Source organism: Clarias gariepinus, chromosome 24, assembly GCF_024256425.1.
Source record: "Clarias gariepinus isolate MV-2021 ecotype Netherlands chromosome 24, CGAR_prim_01v2, whole genome shotgun sequence".
Classification (NCBI taxonomy): domain Eukaryota; kingdom Metazoa; phylum Chordata; class Actinopteri; order Siluriformes; family Clariidae; genus Clarias; species Clarias gariepinus.
The window spans coordinates 18,358,061-18,377,500 of NC_071123.1; the positions used below are offsets into that span (position 1 = coordinate 18,358,061).

At 39.4% G+C, this 19,440-nt stretch overlaps 2 protein-coding genes across 2 annotated transcripts in view; one reads left to right on the forward strand and one right to left on the reverse strand.

The window, feature by feature from the left end:
- Positions 1 to 19,440, forward strand: part of pld2 (phospholipase D2) — a 38,282-nt gene that overhangs the window by 5,934 nt on the left and 12,908 nt on the right. Inside the window, exons 2-10 of the mRNA XM_053484888.1 lie at positions 7,859 to 7,958; positions 13,337 to 13,464; positions 13,965 to 14,107; positions 14,206 to 14,299; positions 15,398 to 15,463; positions 15,560 to 15,618; positions 15,702 to 15,836; positions 16,196 to 16,306; positions 18,081 to 18,224. Of these exons, the coding sequence (XP_053340863.1) occupies positions 7,868 to 7,958; positions 13,337 to 13,464; positions 13,965 to 14,107; positions 14,206 to 14,299; positions 15,398 to 15,463; positions 15,560 to 15,618; positions 15,702 to 15,836; positions 16,196 to 16,306; positions 18,081 to 18,224 (971 nt within the window). The 5' untranslated portion in view covers positions 7,859 to 7,867. The remainder of the gene's footprint in view (positions 1 to 7,858; positions 7,959 to 13,336; positions 13,465 to 13,964; positions 14,108 to 14,205; positions 14,300 to 15,397; positions 15,464 to 15,559; positions 15,619 to 15,701; positions 15,837 to 16,195; positions 16,307 to 18,080; positions 18,225 to 19,440) is intronic.
- LOC128511878 (uncharacterized) lies at positions 8,853 to 11,573 on the reverse strand. Its single transcript, XM_053484890.1, has 2 exons — positions 11,467 to 11,573; positions 8,853 to 11,139 (listed from the first exon to the last, which is right to left on the reverse strand). Exon 2 carries the CDS (start codon positions 11,120 to 11,122, stop codon positions 9,773 to 9,775), a length of 1,350 nt encoding a protein of 449 aa, XP_053340865.1. The 5' UTR covers positions 11,123 to 11,139; positions 11,467 to 11,573; the 3' UTR covers positions 8,853 to 9,772.

The window sequence follows — 19,440 nt, forward strand, 5'->3', positions numbered from 1 at the left end:
AGAGTCTCTCGCGGTACTGAATCTGTCTGTAAGGAGCCCACTAAAGCTGTGCATGTGCAGTCTTAATGAATTAGCATGTGTCATTTTCCTAAATTCAAATGATGAGGATTTCCCTCACTGTGCGTGCGGCTCAGGCTCAGAAACTCACGTTGTTTCACGTTGATCACGTAACGCTTATGTAAAGTGTCATAGTTTTACAGTATATTTCAGCTCACATCCTTTTATTTACTTATTTTAAACTGGGATTGTTATTTTAAATCCTATTTCATAACCTCTGGTAGGATTTATTTTTAATATTGTCTTTGCAGAAGTGTGCCTTCCTTCCTCTGGTGTAGACGAGAATGGATTTCCTGGGACTGCAGTGCTTCCATTATTTTTAGTTGTACAGAATCGACTGCACTGTTAGGCGAGCGAGATTTTGTTAAACCTTTCCTACTGAATATCTTTTGTGGGAAGAACAGCGCTCCGTAGTAATGTTTTTTTTATTATTATTATTAATCCTTATTACTCTATGATGGGATACTGTTTATGGAAGGATTATAGTGTACAACGTGAAAGAAAAGCTGTTTGAGTAAAAGAAGGATCACTTTGATCCTTTAGAACAGAATAATGCCTTATGGATGGAATCGGAAACATGCTGGTAAAGGAAGTTAATCAATTACAGGCTGGTGCGATCCAGTTTACGCACCAAAGTTGATCATTTTCCTTCCAGTAACTACAGTACACATTCATGTTTCAAAGTTCTCCTGAAACATGGTAATATGCCAACAATAACACTTCTTAAATGTTTTAAAACACAATGCTTTTTATCTGTTAATACAGTAGTGACATTATTTGAATGTTATTCTAGCCCTTATCGTTGCTCCTGCTGTAATTCTTTAATTCTAAGAAATCCTCTTTCAGGCAAAATACCGGAAGGCAGTTGGCGAAGTGGTAATCCACACCATTTCTCTTTTTTCAGTCCCCCTCAGTCCCCCCGCCAGTTTCCTCCTTGTCCATTCTTCTTCTCCTCTCTTGTTTTGATTGTCCCAGTATATAGTTCTTAGCAATAATATTGCAGCGTCACGAATAAGAGCAGCTGCTTCCATGTGCATATACAAACATGCCCTTTTTTTATTCCTACTTACACACCGAGCACACGCCCTGTTTTGTTTTGTGTGTTTTTTTTTTTTCTTCTTCTTTCAGTCGGGTGCGTGACGTTCCCATCCCCATGCTAGCACCGGTATAATCCAGTTATATACCCTTCTTGTAGGAGCTGTAATTTGAAATCATTACTCTAAGTTTTAATTGGCAGTTTTGTTTGTTGCGGCTAGACGTGCTGTTTATTGTGTTTTTCTCAAAGGGTTGTGTTTGGTTTCATTTAGTTTATACCGTAGTGTTGTTTCGTCTTAGTGTTCGATTCTTCATTATAACGTGTTGTGTTTTTGTTTGAGTTAATTTATATTTTTTCGTCTGAGTTCTGTTTTGTTTTGTCTGACAGTTATTATATTTTGTTGCCATAAATTGTTGTATCTTGTCGATTTGTTTGATGTTTTGCTTTAGGGTTGAATTTGTCTCTTTGTGTTTTATTGAAATTTGTTGGTGTAGTTTGTTTAATACTGTTAATTTAGTTTTTTTTTATGTTTGTTTGTTTGTTTGTTTGTTTTTCCATTGGGAGTGGAAATTGTTTATTTATTTATTTATTTCCCAAGGTTGAATTTGGCATCTTTTTCGAAAACTGAGAGTTAAATTTGTGGTTATTTCTGGTATTTCTGTAAGAGGGTTGACTTGAGGCTTTGTCTGAGGGTCGACTTGAAATTTTATTTCATTTCATTTTATTTATTTATTTGCATTTTATTTGTCCGAAAATTAATATTGTTGCTGTAGATAGTTGCTATAAGCTTTGATTTGAGGGGTGAATTTGTTGGTGTGTAATGTTACATTGTTGAATATTGTTGTTTGTTGTTGAAGTTTGTTGTTGTTATATAACCGATGTTTTGTTTGAGGTTTGAATTGGTTGTTTTGTTTTCATGTTTACAAATAACATTTTATCAAAGAGCTAGTTTTTTTTGTTGTGATATCGTGTTGTTTTTGCGTGCTGTGGTGTCTGGCAGACCGTATGGGTGCTGTGGGTGGTGAGTGGGACCCTCTTTGTATTGGACTTGTTTGTTCTTCTCATCCCATGGGTGTTTGATTAGTTTGGGATTTACCCGCATGTGCGGTGATGCCCTGGGTGTTCTGGTCCCTTTTTTTATTTCAATTTTTTATTTTTTTTATTTATGTTTTTTATGATGATTTGTGCTGCATTGGCCTTTCTGTGGATTGGACCAGACAGGCTGGACATTAATAAGCCTTGGGTGCCCACAATCCTGTCTCCAGGTTACTGGTGTATACACAGTGGTACCTCGGCATACGAACGTCCCGCCTCACAAATTGAAAATTTGCGCCTATTTGCATATCCGGGAGCCATTTGAAACTTGTTTGCGTCAGTGTAAAAGCCAAGTGAAGTTAGTTTACATATTCTTCTGTGCGGTTTTTGCATTTTGTTCAAGATTTAGTGAGAATGGCACCAATGGTCCTAAGAATGTTTTGAAGGACGTTAGCAAAAAAAGAGAACAGAGCCAGTTTCAGTTTCGTTTTTTAAAAGCAGCCAGTGACAAGAGGAATCATAAAGTAAGTGAGGGTCATTTATTTTCATGTTTTTAAAAAATTTCTATTTGTTTTTAGAAGCATAAATATGATTATAGTGTTGAAAATGGGTAATATTGGTAATCATTTTGGGTGGCTGGAATGGATTATCTGCAGTTACATTATTTCCTATGAGAAAATGTGTTTCACAATACAAAATTTCGCTTTAGGAACTTAAATTTGCATGCCGAGGTACCACGGTGATTGGTAATCAGTGCGTAATCAATGTGGTGTTTTGTCTGATTGCTTTTCAAATTTGTTGTTGTTTTTTTTTATTAGGTTTATTAGGTGTTTAAGTAATGAAATGTTTAATGTTTACGTAAAAATTTTCTGCATTTAATCTAAAATGTTAGAAAATTAAAAAAAATGGCTTGTTATGGCTTGAGACTATTATGGCTTGTTTATTATAAACTACTTGTTTAGTTTCCATAGGGTTTTTGTTGTGGTTTGTGGTGTTTTGTCTGATGGTTGAGGTTTATGTTTTGCACAAGACTGTCTGTTGTTGTGTGCTGTTGTGTTTCGTACAGTATTTGCTGCTGTGTTTTGGATTTCTTGCAATTAATTGTTAATCAAGGGTGTTTATTTAATTCATTATTATTATCCTTTCATTAATTAATGAATTTATTCATTATATTTTGTCTGAAGGTGTCCAGCCGTCGCCTCGCAGGTTGATTTCTTTCATGCTCTGCGTACTGTATGTATGGTAGTGTTCGGTTCCTTTTGGTAGATCCGCTGTCATTAACATGATCCGGTAACTACACAGTCATGTGATGTGACTTACCCCAAATAAAGGTGTGTGTGTGTGTGTGTGAGTATGTGTGTGTACACACATCAATGCGTCTTGCTTGTTGTCGATCCTTGGATACGTGTACACAAACACAGACAGTCACATTGTTTCTCAGATCTGACCGTCCAACATGTCTGGAACAACTTCTTCCTTTCCTTCTTCCTAGTCTTTAATTTTTGGCTCCTTTCATTTTGCTGCTCACTTTCATCCCGAACGTCACTGAAGCAGCACAAGTAAGCGCTTTGTGGATTGTGCGGAAGTAGGCGGCGGTGCGCGCGGAGGCCGTTGTCCCAGATGAATGCCGTTTTCTAAATTGGAATTTAAAAAATTAGAATCGGTCTGTTCCCTCTAGTGGACAGAATGGGGTTTACAATGAAAAATCGCTCCTAATGTAACCTACAGCAGGGTCATCAGTTACACACCGGGCGGGTTTCCTGCTTCCACAGGAAGGTGAGTGATTCAGCTCGGCAGATAAACAGTCGAGTTATACTATGAGGATTAACTTAATAATCTTTGATCTGATTTGAAGATCAAACAATTTCAATATTGCATCATATACAATAGAACACACGCACATATATATATATATATATATATATATATATATATATATATATATATATATATATATAGGCTATATATATATATATATATATATATATATATATTTCTTTTCCACTTTCCTAACAATGAAAGGAAACGCTGAAGAGTTCCTGCATAATTGTTAACGGTTAATTCCTTTGCAAAAAATAGTATATATACTGTATATTATTTTCCCATCTCATTCCCAGCTTCTGAAATTCTTGCTGGAGTGTGTGCACAAAGCCGAGGAACCGAATAAAAGACCGTTGTTTCTTTCCCTTTCTTTTGCGGGCCGTGCTGTAGAGAACGGGGTCTTTATGAAATCTAAATGAAGCCCAATCTCACGCTGCTGCTTTTCTTCAAACCCAGTGGATCGTTCTGAGGGTTATGCACACCAGCACAGAGCGTGTGAGCGTACACCCACAGGAGCTCAGCATCTTCTGGCTTGAATCCTCTTCCCGATCTTAAAGGAACTTTTTTTAAATTCTTTTTTTTCTTTTTTTTTTGGCTGAACAGCGAGGACTAGAGTCAGGAATGTGGGAGGATATGCGTAGTGAGTGAGAGCAGCATGACTGGTGCTATTGTCTAAGTTAACACACACACACACACACACACACACACACACACACTGTATGATGGTACTACACTGAGCTATTTAGCCGTCCAACCGCTTCTGTGGGTTATGATTTCATCATCAGGTTTAGCTTTCTGTCAGGTCAGTGCAGTCGAGGTTGTTCCTCCGGCTGGTGTAGATTACACAGATATGGATGACATGCAGGGTCAAATAAAGGTCAAACGTGTTCAGCTGTTGTGCAACACACTGGAAGTGTAGCTTTTTTGTGCAGGTGTACTATAAGAGTTTTTTTTTAACAAAGGAAACACATCTCGTTAAAACGTTTCTATCTTCTTCTTCTTCTTATTATTATTATTATTTATTTATTTACTTCTATTTTACTTCCTTCTTTGCCTCCTTCCTTCCATTACTTCCCTTTGCTCCCATTCCAATTTCATGTTGTCTTATACTTCTTTACTTTTGCTTTCTTTTCTTTCCAACGATCCTTCCTTTTTTTTCTTCCTAGTTTCTTCGTGTTTCCTCTCTTTTCTTTCCATGCATCTCTTAAAATCCATGCCGTCCTTTTATGTTCGTCCCTACACACCTTCCTTCTTTTCTTTTACATTTTTTTTCTTTGGTTTTTATTCTTTCATTTCTTCCTTTTTCTTCCTTTTTTTTTTATTCACTACCGTCGGTTCCTTTTTTTGTTTGTTTATTTATTTGTCACAGTTTTTTGTTTGTCTGAATTTATCCTCTTATCATTTCCTACTTTTTGGCCCATCTTCTTCCTTCCCTTCTTCCTTTTCTCATTATTTCCTTTTACACTAATGTTTTTTTTTGTTTTACTTCCATCCCTCTCCTTTCACCTTCTTCCTTTCCTACTCGCTTTATTTTCCTTTCCTTTCCTTTTCCTTTCTTTCTTTCACCTACACACACACACACACACACACACACACACACACACACACACACAATTTGGAAAACACCGATTAGCCTAACCTGCATGTCTTTGGACTGTGGGAGGAAACTGAAGTACCCGGAGGAAACCCACGACACACTGGAAGAACATGCAAACCCCATGCACACAGACCCCGGGGTGGGAATCGAACCCCGATACGATAATAAAATGATGTTTTACTTATTCCAGTAAGTAAATTCGAATCAGCAGGTCAGATTAAAAATAAATAATCAATTAATTGAATAAAAAAATAAAACAAATAAAAATTCGTAAACGAAATTGCACTCTGCAGTTGAAATTTTCTGTCTTTTCTCTCACAATAATAACAATAATAGCAATAATAATAATAGTAATAATATTAATAATATCTGGCAACATTTCCATTTAGCTCATCCTCGTTTCTGCCTTGTTTGCGATTCATGAGCCGTAGATACCCTGAGTCTTAAACCAGGCTTAAACACAACCATGAAGTCCAGCATTGATTTGATGAGTGATTTGTTGAGTTTTTCTCCTCAGGTTCCACCATGATGTTTAAAAAAAAAAAAAAGGTTTTTGCAATCTGCAGACGTTTCCGTTTCATTTCTAATAATAATTGACATGAACATCTTTAAATGTCACTGCGGTGATGTCGCTCATCTGTAGATCAAATATAGTTTTTATTCTGTTTTTATTCCCTACTGTTGCCATGACAATAAGCAACATTGTTTGTTTGTTTGTTTTCTCAGGTTGCCCTCGTGACTCTGAGGTTTCTGTTGCCTACGTCACTGTTTTTTACATTTCTAAACCATGTGATTATTGTTCTGGGGAAATCTACAGTCATGTAAACTATTAATTCTTTTAATCATCAGAAGGCTTATATAATAAATAAATCCGCACCGTCCGAATGAATGGAACAGATCTTATGGCTGTGATGGGATTTCCCGCAGTTTTACCGAGTCAGTGAGGGTCTGACTAATATGAAACTTGAAATCAAATGTCAGTTCGATGTGTGAATGCAGTGAGAAATAGTGTTGGGCTTTTTTCCGAGATCCTTTTTGCAGCAGAACATCAAGGCCAGCCTGAGCCTCGGAAAAGGTTCAAGCTGTGAACATCTCAGCTGTGCGATAAAGGCTTCCTTGTAAAAGTGGATTTTGGCGAGCGTGATCATTAAAACACGGGCATCTCATTAACAATAACAAGCTGGTGGTGGGCTCTGATCTGCCGCTCATTCTGAACCACTCATGTAGATACTCGGGTGACCTACATGAGGTTTCTAATAAAGAGAAATATGGCTCAGTGGGTTTTTTTTTTCAGCTTATGAATGCAGATAGTAATATTGGAGGAGGGAAAAAAGCTTTATTAGTTAGAACAAGCTACTTATTCTTTAAGAAAAAAAAATGCTAGTATATTACATGACATTAAATGACACAACATTATATTACTTTACATTACATGACATTCATGCATATAAATGATATGACATCATATTATGTTACATGCGATTGCATTACATAATGACATGTAATATAATATCATGTAATGTAAAATAATATAATGGCATGTAATGGCATGACATGACATTATATTATTTTACATTACACAACATTATATTACAGTACATGGAATTACATGGCATTACATTACATGACGACATGACGTAATATAATATCATGTAATGTAAAGTAATATACATGACTTTATATTATATTACATGACATGACATTATATTATTTTACATTGCATGACATTACATTACATGGAATTACATTACATGACAACATGACATTACATTACATGGCATGACATGACGGTTGTTTTTATAATCTCTCAAAACTTGAACCAAGTGCACATGAAGTTCTGATCACATCTCGTTGAAGTAATGTTACTTATGAAATGCTAATAATGAACGAGCCTGTTGAATATTTTTTACCGTAGGCGTACAGTACATTTTACTGTATATGAGGTGAAGTGCGTTTCGCATTTTTTTTTTTTTGACATCTGCGAGACTCAACTGGACTGAAGGAGAGAGACAGAGAGGTTAAATGTAAAGCCCCGCCCACTAAGAACCGCGAGAGGTTCACTTAGCATAATAGAAATCCATATGCGCTCTCTCTCTCTCACACACACATACACACACACACACATGCGCTCACTCTCCAAACATAGATTTCCGGGATGTTGTATACGATTTGTGAGCATCAGCGAGCTGATATCAATGTGCCTGATGTCTGTCTGTATTAGTAGGAATGAAAATCGTTCTCTACCGACAAATTTCATGAAAGATTAAAGAGAATTTTTCTGTGTGTGTGTGTTTGTGTTTATGTATGTACAGTAGGGCATCATGGCGACCAACACGGATAAGAAGTGGCCCCAGGATGACTGTCAGTGCTGTCTTACTGAAGATCAGCTCGACTCTATTAGAAACAACAATGGTGAGAGACACACACACACACACACACACCCCCACACATCACAAATAAACACTCCCACACACGCCTGTTTCCACGTTTTCAAAACCACAGTTCTTGTGCAATTTTTGGCATACAAGAGGAAAAAAAATAACGTGTTACATTTTGTAGGTACACGTTTCCTTCGCCTTATAGCCAGCGCATGCGTTTAAACCAGGGTTGCCAGATTGTACCAAACAAGTTGGGACCTCTTTTAAACTTTATTGGCTTATAACCAAATTCTGATGTACTGGGAATTTATATTTCAGTTTAGATATAGTTAAACAAGTAGGTTTGAACAATTACAAACGAGCAGTTCGAAAGCTGAATTAACAGGTACATGGACACTCTGTCAGCTGCCTAATACAGATTGCTTTGTTTATTCCCATTGAATTATAGTTCTTTACCCCACCTTCGGCATTCGGGCATTTGTCCCCCGTTCAGTATCAAACCCTGCATAAGATTAAATGCTAATTACTGCTTTATCTCATGCATAGGGAGAGTACTGTACATGCACAACACTGCGGAATTTTTTTTTTACTCCCTAAATGACTTGTTAGTTGAGACGAATGTGTTTTTATGACTCGAACACATCATATAGTTCCAAGGCAGGTTTCAAAGCAGGCAAAAATAGCTGATAGAGCGCAGAAACGGTACCCTTTCCGGTGCTAAACATTTCTTCGTACTGTAATGTTAGACCTGCAAAACTTTAAGACACATCAATTACTATTATTATAAATACAAATAACTACCAATCTGGCAACCATACTATTTCATTATAATCTGCTTTGCCTTTGATATGCATGTGTTTTACCCCAAGTGAAACTTCATTCATGTATTTGTTTATTTATTTTATTTTTTTTTTATTTTTTTTTTATAAATAAAAATTTGCTATGATGAATCCAAATTCATTTAAAAAATCTTGATATGGATTAAACTCAAGCAGCCTTGGTCCTGGTTCTCCAGCTCCACCACGTCCACTTCAATTCAGAAAAAGGCCGTTATTTTTAGCCGAGGACTTAAGTCAGGTGTGCACTGAACTAAAAGATCGATGATAAATACAGTATGATACCGTGCGAGAGGAAGCAGACTATAAATCCAGGCCAAGCTTAAATCTTGAAATGCACTAAATATACAGAAGACACAAAGATTGTCGTGCATAAAACAACAAAAATAGTTGTTGTTTTTTTTAAAGTAATTTAAAGTGCATTTCTAAATCATATTAAGGACAAATAATATAATCATCATACTGAATATGTCAAGAGCAGATACAGATATCAGATTTTAAATAGCACGTCTCCTGTCAATAATTACTAAATGTTGTTAATCATAAAATACAGTAAAAAAAACTGCTTCAAAGATAAAAGATAGGCAAACGTTTATAATTGAGCTATAATCAAGCTAACAGGTAGCGTGGGCACTCTATCAGCTGCCTAATACTGGAATTTCTTTTTTTTTGTCTATTTCTTACCCTACCAGTTTTACCATATTTGTCTAATGAAGCAAAAACTGTCATTTTCAATATGGAAAGATATTAACATTGATTAATGCAAGAGTACTGTTTATGGCATCCAATGGCTACAGTTAAAAGAAGTAAAAAGTTAAAGTCCGTCCCAGGCCATGAGGGCGCATAGAGCAGTGTACCGTACCTCGTGGCTTGCATCTGGTCCCGAATTATACTTGGTGAAGGTTCGACCTTGCAACCTTACGATCACAAGCCGAGTGTGCTAACTACATGTGTGACAGAAACTTCACCTCTTAATAGGATTTTCAATGGAACAAGCAGAAAGACACATGTGCTATCTGTTCCTGATCCAGCAGTTCCACGAATGGTGACCATATCTCCCACATGTAAAGCACTGGTTGGGACCAACCTTCGCGTCCTCTCCTGGTTTTCTGCAGTGAGTTATAGTGTGGCCTCCAATCTTACAGTTCACGCACTCGTTGTTCCACTCGGCTGTCGTTAGTCTCCTGTCAATAAGCATGGACTGCCTCAGCAGATCAGTGGAGCTTTTGGGGGACATTAGGACGAAGCTCCTCTGATACCTCTTTGCCGCTTTCTCCATAACATTACAGAGGAAATGTCGGTCGTTCTTGTCTGGCTCCCTGTTGTCCACGCCGTAGGAACAATAGAGCTTGAACTTCTCCTCAAAATACTCCTCAAATGTTTCTCCTTCTTGTTGCGTTCGGTTGTAGTACAGCTCAAACATATTGGTACCCGGCCCTAGAGCTTCTGACACACACTTCCAGAGCTTCTCCAACAGTCTGCCTATCATTGCATGGTTGGAGATGGCCATCTGAATCAGCGCTCTGTTGTCGAATTGCTCTTCTACCTTCTGCCAAGCTTTTGGAGGGCATTTTTCTCTGACCAGGTTACCGATACACCGGGGATCCACGTCTCCTTTTTGAACCCAACTCTTGATCTTGGCCCAGAACTCGTAGTTGGAGTTGTCGTACTGCAATTCTGGGAGTTCAATAAGAAGTATACAAGATGATTTCTGCATGCTTGCACTGGAAGTCCCAGGTACTAGAATTCTCAAAGAATTTTCTGAACCATCGCTGGAACTATTGTAATCATCTATCTCGTCTCTAAGTCGCTCCATTTCTGCTTTCTGGTTTTGGAGTCTCAGTTTGAGAGAGGTGATCTCTTCCTTTTGATTGTGTGCTTTAAACTCGAGTTTGGACATCTTGCAAATTAGTTGCTGGTTTTCTTTTTCTAATTGCAAGAGTTGCAGATATAGCAGTTCAATTTTTTCTTCTTGAGAATGTGTTCTTGCCTTGAGCTTGAGCAGTTGGCCATTTTCCAACTGCAAAAGTTTCAGATTTAGCCCTTTAATTTTTTCCTCTTGAGACTCTGTTCTAGCCGTGAGCTCGAGCACTTGGCCTTGCCTCTGGTCTAGTTGCTTGAGTACTCGGTTATAGTAAGAAGCCATAATAACCATCGCCATTTTTACCTTCTTTTTACCTTCTTTGAGGCCATTCCACCAAAAGCTGCATTTAGCAGCGGTTCCTGTTTCAGGGTACGTGCCCTTCTTCGCTTTAACCAAATGCTTGGATGTTGCCTTGCTTCCCTGTCTTCTTAATTCTGCAAATAAGATCATGTCTTCTGGCAGGTTTTTTGGCTTATATGGCGTCAGTTCTTCAGACATGTCGGAGATCTTTCAGGCTGTGGGATAGCAGAATTCAAGTGTTAATACAAAAAAGGGGTTTTCATCTTTTTGATGGATTACCCCATATAAACCACTGTAAAAATTTAGATTGCTAACTATATATTAGAGGTTTACTCTGTAAAGACTTTGTAAAGTCTTTAATGTTGGAAACAACACTCTGTGAGCTAAACGAAAGCATGCATTGTCTGAATAATTTAGAGATCTGTGCCAACAACGACAGGAAATGAACCTTCCTGTTGAGAGAACGTGCTTTCTCTCAGGTTAAAAAAACAAAACGAGCAATAATCTTAATTTTCAAGGGAAAAAAGGTGTAAAATACTCACCCTGTTTGTTTGAAGTTCGTCTTTCCAATGCGTCTTTCAAAGTTAAGCTCCAGTTAAGGGACTCCTTGCTGGATCTAAAGATATGTCTGTGTGGTCTAAAGTCCTTCCCCCTTATAAGCACAAGCAAATTTTTTTTGCAGAAAAAGCTGATAGAGGGCAGAAACTGTACTCTTTCCGCAACGGGATTTGTTCCGTGATGCGTTAAACCTTGAAAACACCAGACAGCAGATGAATGTTATCATGTGCTTTGCAAATGGTCGGGGTGAGATATGAAAAAAGGGGTGTCGGCGCCTTCGTTTGTTTTCTTAGACAGAACTGTCTTAGTATAGTAGTATCTGGACCACATAGTGCTTGCTCAAGTGTAGGCCAGAGCATCCATCAAACGCCAAAGAGAGTTTTCACACCAAAGCGTATTGTACAGAATTTAAAACAGGTTAAATAAAGTCTAAATAATCACTGTGTACATCTGCAGTGAGCAGAAAAGCATCTCAGAACAAACACCACTGCCAAATCTTAAGGTGGATGGGTTACAACAGGTTTTAAAACCTGTTCCTTCGACATACTTTGGGACTACACAAGTGGTGTCGACACAAAATGTTACTTTTAATTAATCAGATAATCAGAATTATTAAACCCCTTGATAAGAAATATTATCAGTACTTAGTAGGGCCCCTTTATCTACTATGGCCTGCTGAAGCTTTGATGTGTAGCCAGATTCTTGCTTCTGGCAGTGTTTCGGAGGGATCTCCGCCCAATCCCGCCAGGGCAATGGCCTCTAGTTTAGTAAGACTTTGCATTCTTGCTGCAATTGCTTTTTTCATTTTCTATTTTCAAATTTTCTATTGGATTCAAGTCAGGTGACTGTGATGGCCACCTTACTGTAGAACCCTCCAGGACTTCATCTGAAACCAAGCCTTGGTGAACTTTAAAGTATTCTTGGGGTCTTTGTCCTGTTGGACGGTTAAATGACGCCAAAGTTTCAGCTTTCTCACAGATGTCATGGCGGTTTCTTTAAGGATACTTGAATAAATCCATCTTGTCCTCTGCATGCTGGAGGTTTCCAGGGCCAAAGGGAAGCACAGCAGCTCCAGAGCAACACTGAGCCGCCACCACCATGCTTCACTGTGGTCAGGGTGCACGTTTCTCCACATGCTTCATTCTTTCTTCTCCAAACATACCAGACATATTCTTCGATCACAATTCCCAAACTTCTGTCTTTTTTTATATGTCTTTGGGATATTGGAGCCGACTTTTCCAGTGTTTTAGGGTTAGTAGTGGGGTACGTCCTCTGATGACCTTCAGTGCTCAGTATGCGCCTTACAGTGCTTCTAGTGCAACTTCATTCCCTGCGGCCACCAAATCTTTCTGTAGGTTCTTTACAGTCAATCAAGGGTTTTTCAACACTTACCTCCTCAGGGACCTGGTAGCAACAGGTGATGCCTTCCTCTTTCTGATACGTCCAGATCGTGTAACCACTGTTCCTTCAATTTTCAACTTGTAAAATAGGATTCTTACTGTATTTCTTACTGTAGAAACATTTATTACCTTTACTTTTTGTTCTTCTCTTAACTTTATGGACAACTCTCTTGACTTAGGCATTTCTAACATGCAGTCAAACACATCCATCACCAAGTTCTAAATCAATTTAGGAATCAATCTGTAAAGATTTGTGCTCTAATCAAGGATTTTAGTCAGTCTATTTGTGTTGAATTTGTGAAAACGCTTGTTGTATTAGTTGTGCTGAGCTATTTAAAGGCCTTGTTTAGCTTCACATTTGGCCAAAAATGGGGATGAATAATTTCAAGTGCAACTGTATACCCAGCCCCTCAAAGACCATGCAGAACATTTAAGAACTTTTTTTTTTCCTTAGATGTGCGGGCCTTTTTTGTGATGCATTTCCTAAACGACCTTAAGGAAAAGGGCGTGTCGCCGATGCTTCACAATACGCCCATCGTCTGCAGGGTGGAGAACACCGAGAGATACACCACTCGCTCCAAGGTCTGTCTGGATTTTAAAGGATTTCTATATAGAGTTCTTTGGGAAACATGTTAAAATCCTTTATGTATGTCATGTGTACTTGATCACAGTGTCAGTTTACGTTATGCAATATTTTATATTAGATATTTTATTTATTTATTTATTGGTGCAAAATCCTTGATTTTATTATGTCCAAAAACTAAAATTACAGAATTGCTTTCTAGAAGATATGCCAAACTGCAGCTTTTTTTTTCTGATTAACCTCACTGATAAATGTTTTTCTTAACTCTACACAGCTGTTTAGTCCCAGTCCCTTAAGTTCTCTTCACATTGAGACATTTATTTTTTTCCCCATCGAGTTTTATTGTTGCTTTATTTTCACCATGCTTCAGCAAGAGCAGCTTATTTCATAATCTGTTCTAATTTTCATAGAAATGTGTGCTAAGACCTGAAGTACCATAATGACAGGAGACCGGTAAGGTCTCCAGAAGTGCTAATGCTTGTTTTTGGCGCATACACAGGTGCGTGTCTGCTCTCTGTACACGGTGCGTCTGACCCACGGGGAATTCACCTGGACCATCAAGAGGAAGTATAAGCATTTCCATGACCTGCACAGAGACCTGTACAAGCACAAGATGATGCTGCAGTTCCTCCCGCTCGGGAGGTGAGCGTGTACAGTACACAAAAGACAAAACATTAAACGATGCATTGTAGGATGGTGTTTTTCACGTTTTTAATGTTGTGTGTGTGTGTGTGTGTCAGGTTTGCCATTCAGAGGCAGCAGCTGGAGAGCATGACTGAGGAGATGCCCTCTCTGCACGGCACCGAGAGAATGGGCAGGACATCCAGCAAACCGGTACATAAACCTCTACTATATGATTAGCTAATGATCTTATTCATGCATCTTTATTAAATCATAACAGACATATTCCACTGGACATATTGGGTTCGATATTGGAAGGTAATAGTTAAGGGGCTTCCATTGGAAAATTACTGCAGTGATTAATATAGATCAGCTGCAAGAGCTTCTCAATCCTTAAAAAAAATCATGTCAGAAGACATATCCTCTGGTCGTGGCAAAGATGTTTCAGAAGAGTCGAATTATTAAGGCACGTTAAACATTTGGTGAAATCAAATCGTAAAAACCAACCGTAGTCTCGATTGGCCGCGCTCTCTCAGAGGGGAGGGATGTAAGGGTACTTTGCGCTCTCACATTAATCACGGCTCTACAGCCATTATACAGTAGACCTCACAGCTATGTTTAATGGTGCGAAGAGAACTTATGGGATTGGGACTAAACAGCTGTGCAGCCTTAAGAAAACCAATTACCAGTGAGGATATTTCGAAAAAGGCTTCAATTTGTTAAGGAGAATAAAGAATGGACTGCAGAGCAATGGAAAAACATCATGTGGTCTGATGAGTCCTGTTCCAGAGTGATGGCTGCATCCCCCTCTCGTCGTACCCTGATCCACTCATCATGTCTAGTGGTTACCGCACCAGCCTGTGGGGGCCGTGTTATGATCTGGGGTTGCTTCTGTTGGTCAGGTCTGGGATCAGCAACGTTATGTGGACAAAAAATGAAGTCAGTTGACGACCTGAGTGTACTGAATGATCAGGGTTTTCCATCAATGTACCTAATGGCACGAGGATGTTCCATGATGACGGTGCCAGGTTTCATCGGGGCTCAAATTGTGAAAGAGTGGTTTACCATTCCTCACACATGCACTGGCCACCACAGAGTTCATTCAATCCTTATAACCGCATTAAGAGTGTTTGGGATGTGCAGGCTTTACGCTGCGGGCCAACTCTCACATCATCAATAAAAGGACGTGGAGAGAAATGAATGCATGTAGTATTGTCGATAGTATTGCAGCTATAATGTGTTGACATGCTGTCTAATTGCTAAACAAATGTGTGTGTGTGTGTGTGTGTGTGTGTGTGTGTGTGGCTGCAGAAATACCTGGAAGAGTACCTAAACAGCCTTCTGGAGAACCCTTTCTGCAAGAATTACAGTGGCATGGTGAAAACATACACATGCGCACACACACACACACACACACACACAAAATACAATGCAGTTTGATTTTATTGAACATTAGCTTGCTTGTGTTCCCAGCTGGAGTTCCTCAGCATCAGCCCTCTTTCCTTTATCAAAGATCTGGGACCCAAAGGCTTGTGAGTATCTGTGTGTCTCCGTGTGTCGGCCCAGAATTAAGAGACAGGATGATTCTTAATCTTTCTAAAAATCCCTGTCACAGGGAAGGCTATATCCTGAAGAGGTCAGGAGGTCACCGGATCCACGGCGTCAACTGCTTCGGGCATCACCAGTTCTGTTTCCGCTGGTCGCAGCGCTGGCTCGTGGTCAAGGACTCGTTTCTGCTCTACATGTCCAGGTCTGTCTCGCGTGCACGTGTGCGTGTGTGCATGCACGTGTGCGTGTGTGCGTGCATGCACGCCGTACTCTTCTCCTTTCTTTTCACTTGTACAGCATCTGTATTTCTGTACATGCTCTTTCTTCCTCATAATCACGTTCACGCTTCTCTCAGACTTGTAGCGTTTTTTTCTCTTTCTCGTTCTGTCTGTTTCTCTCCATCAGCCGCTTTCATCCTTGCTCACGGTGCAGTCTCTGTGTTAACGCCTGAGCGTTGATGATGGTATAACTCAGTCCTTTTAATGCTTTATTTAACTTATTCCTTTGCTTTGTCCGTGATTCACTGAATGATCTGTTTATTTTCTGAATGACTGACCACAGGGATCCGGGCCTGGTGTCCTTCGTGCTGCTCTTCGACCCCAAGCTGAACGTCCTGGCCGACCGCCGCGCCACGCAAACCAAACACGGGGTGTGCATCGAGAACGTCAGCAGGTGGGCTAAAGAGAAATCACTAATGTGATTAACCTTAAGTCTCCTGGGATAGGTTCCCGCCCCCTCCGTGACCTTTTTGACCGATTTAGTACACGACAAAGAAATCAACATCCTGAATGCATTTAATATCACGTGTTTATTATCTCATCCACATGCATGTTCATGGGCATAAAACCATAAAACCATAAGACCATAAGACCACCACAGCACTTGTACTGAAGTGTGCAGCTTCTTGAGATCGCAATATCCGTTTCCTTATTTTTTATTTCTCTTTCAAAAATTCAAAGAGTCTTTAACCATCTTCACATAACAGTCTTCACATAACAGTTTTTTGGAGGCTTTCAGCATTCCTTTACAATGTAGAAAGAAATAAAAATCAGGAACCATCATGGAGTTAGAAAGTGACCCCAAACTTTTGAACGGTAGTGTACAGTATATATATATATATATATACACTGATGCATAAACCCACCCACATAACCTTATTATTAAACAGCTAGTTCAGACCAAGCAATCTGATTGGATGAGAAGCTTTTCATAATTGCTAATAACAGACAGTAACAGCACTGATGTTTAGTATAACTCCATAGTGCACTCGTTAATCCCAACTGTGGGTCAAAGCACTGATGAAAGTAGGTGTGTACGTTGTGCGGTACTGAGGAGAGAGCAGCTGCCTGCCAGAACCCACATTCACAACCAGTCACAAAAGATCTTTCAGCAAGAACACACATCTCACAATGTTACGTCATTTTATTTTAAACAACACTGTCTTTTTAATGATTGCTAACTAGCGTCTAACACAAGGCTGAATCCCAAATTCCTCTCTAACCCCTAATGAAGGGCGCTGCTTAGTGTGTGGAACAAGTGATTGTAAACCCTAGTGCAGTGGTCTCCGACCTTTTGTGCACCATGGACCAGTTTTATGTGAGATCCGGCCTTTCATGAACACGCTCGTAACATAGCATACAGTACATAACGCAGAATCAGTGTGAGCTTAAAGCTCGTTACTCTGAGATGAGACGGTGCCTTCTAGGAGTGCTGGGGGTCAGTGACCCCCAAAGTGTTGTCCTGATGTCCAGTCTGCTCTTTATTATCATTCTCGTTGTAACCCGTTTTTGTCTCATCTTTTTTTAAAAAGTTTTTTTTTAACTCATTTTTAGCTAGAGTTAGCTTGTAGCATTAGCTTAATCTTATATATGATCAAGCATCAAACCCAAACAGAGAGAAGTGTGCGAAAGTGTGCAGACTCAAGCGAGTCTGAGGTGATCTGATTAATTTATGAAAAATAAAACACTCTGTAGACTCCAATTGTCAATAAAATAAAATATATATTTTACATTTTCTCTGTGCGGCCCAGTACCAAATCATACGCGGCGCAGTACCAAATCATACGCGGCCCAGTACCAAATCATACGCGGCGCAGTACCAAATCATACGCGGCCCAGTACCAAATCATACGCGGCGCAGTACCAAATCATACGCGGCCCAGTACCAAATCATACGCGGCGCAGTACCAAATCATACGCGGCGCAGTACCAAATCATACGCGGCCCAGTACCAAATCATACGCGGCCCAGTACCAAATCATACGCGGCGCAGTACCAAATCATACGCGGCCCAGTACCAAATCATACGCGGCGCAGTACCAAATCATACGCGGCCCAGTACCCCTCCGCGGCCCGGCGGTTGGGGAACATTGTTCCAATAGTTTTGGGATGTTAATGTGTCTTTGTTTGTTGTATGTGTGTGTGTGTGTGTGTGTGTGTGGTTACAGGAAGTTGGTGATCAAGTGCAACAGCTACAGGCAGACCCAGTGGTGGACTCATGAGATACGACGTCTGTCTGAACGTTGCGATTTTCTCCAGACTCACCGCTTCAGCGGCTTCGCCCCGCCCAGACCCGAGTCCCTCACTAAATGGTGCGTCCACCTTTTTAAAGACTTTTTACCAAAGACAGTACATACTGTAAGTGTGAATATGTAAAGTGCATACTTGCTTATACAGTAATCATACAAGAGGCGTTCAAGTCAAACCGGGACTAAGAATGCTCAAAGCTTCATTAAAAAATTTAAACACAAGCGTATTTTTAGAAATGGCGGCATGGTGGTGTAGTTGTTGGCAATGACGCCTTTACACCTCCAGGGTCGAGGGTTCGATTCCCACCTCGTACTTGCTGGGTTTTCCTTTAGGTTCTCCGGTTTCCTCCCACAGTCCAACAACATGCAGGTTAGGCTGACTGACGTTCCCAAATTGCATGTAGTGTGTAAATACGGGCGTGAGTTTAAGTGTGTAAATACGGGCGGTCGTAAAAACGTAAATAAATACAGAGGTAATCATTATTGGCCTCTCAGAGGTTCCTAGATGGATAGAATAGAAAATATAATCTTTTATAGGGTAATAAATATATTTTTTTTATATTATTAGAAAAAAAGATGGATAATACAAAAAATTTAATAGCATTTATTTTCTTTTTTAGTAATGTCCATTTTTTTTCCTTTTTAATTTTAAAAGAAATCTAAAACTAAATCTTTTTTTTTTTTGGTTAAATATAATTCTCGTCATGTGAAGCTCCCAAGACAGCTGAAAAGCAGCATGCTGGCATCTAATGAAAAGCATTTAATGGTCCGTTGCATTTTCAGTATCTGGCTTCAAAGTAAACAGTCCTGAAGCTGGATTAAAGATGTGTTTTTATTCACAAAGCTGGACAAAAACTTTTTTTTTGTCGAAGCACAGTGACAATGCAGGAATGGTTTAAAAAAGAATAATCAATAAATCAATGGAATTATGTATGCTGAGAAACTGGACGTCTACCAATGGGACACTTCACTAAATCGCCGACTCGGAGCCCTGAACTCTCAATATAACAGAAGCTTCCGGAAGTTCTTTGCTTACGCGTTCTCATTATTCCGTACTTCCTTCCTACTCCTTGTTACTTTCCTACTGATGCCAGTTTTCTAGCATTATAGCGTTATATGCTTCTCTGGTTTGGCCCGAGACGTTTCTTTTATCCGCATGCGGAGTTAATGAACGAGCTTCACTGGGGCAGCTGTTGAAGTCCACACTTGTATACTACAGAAGGTTTAGATCACTTCAGAAACAGCTGACAGATAAGAGGAGAAACGCCGAGGGCGATAA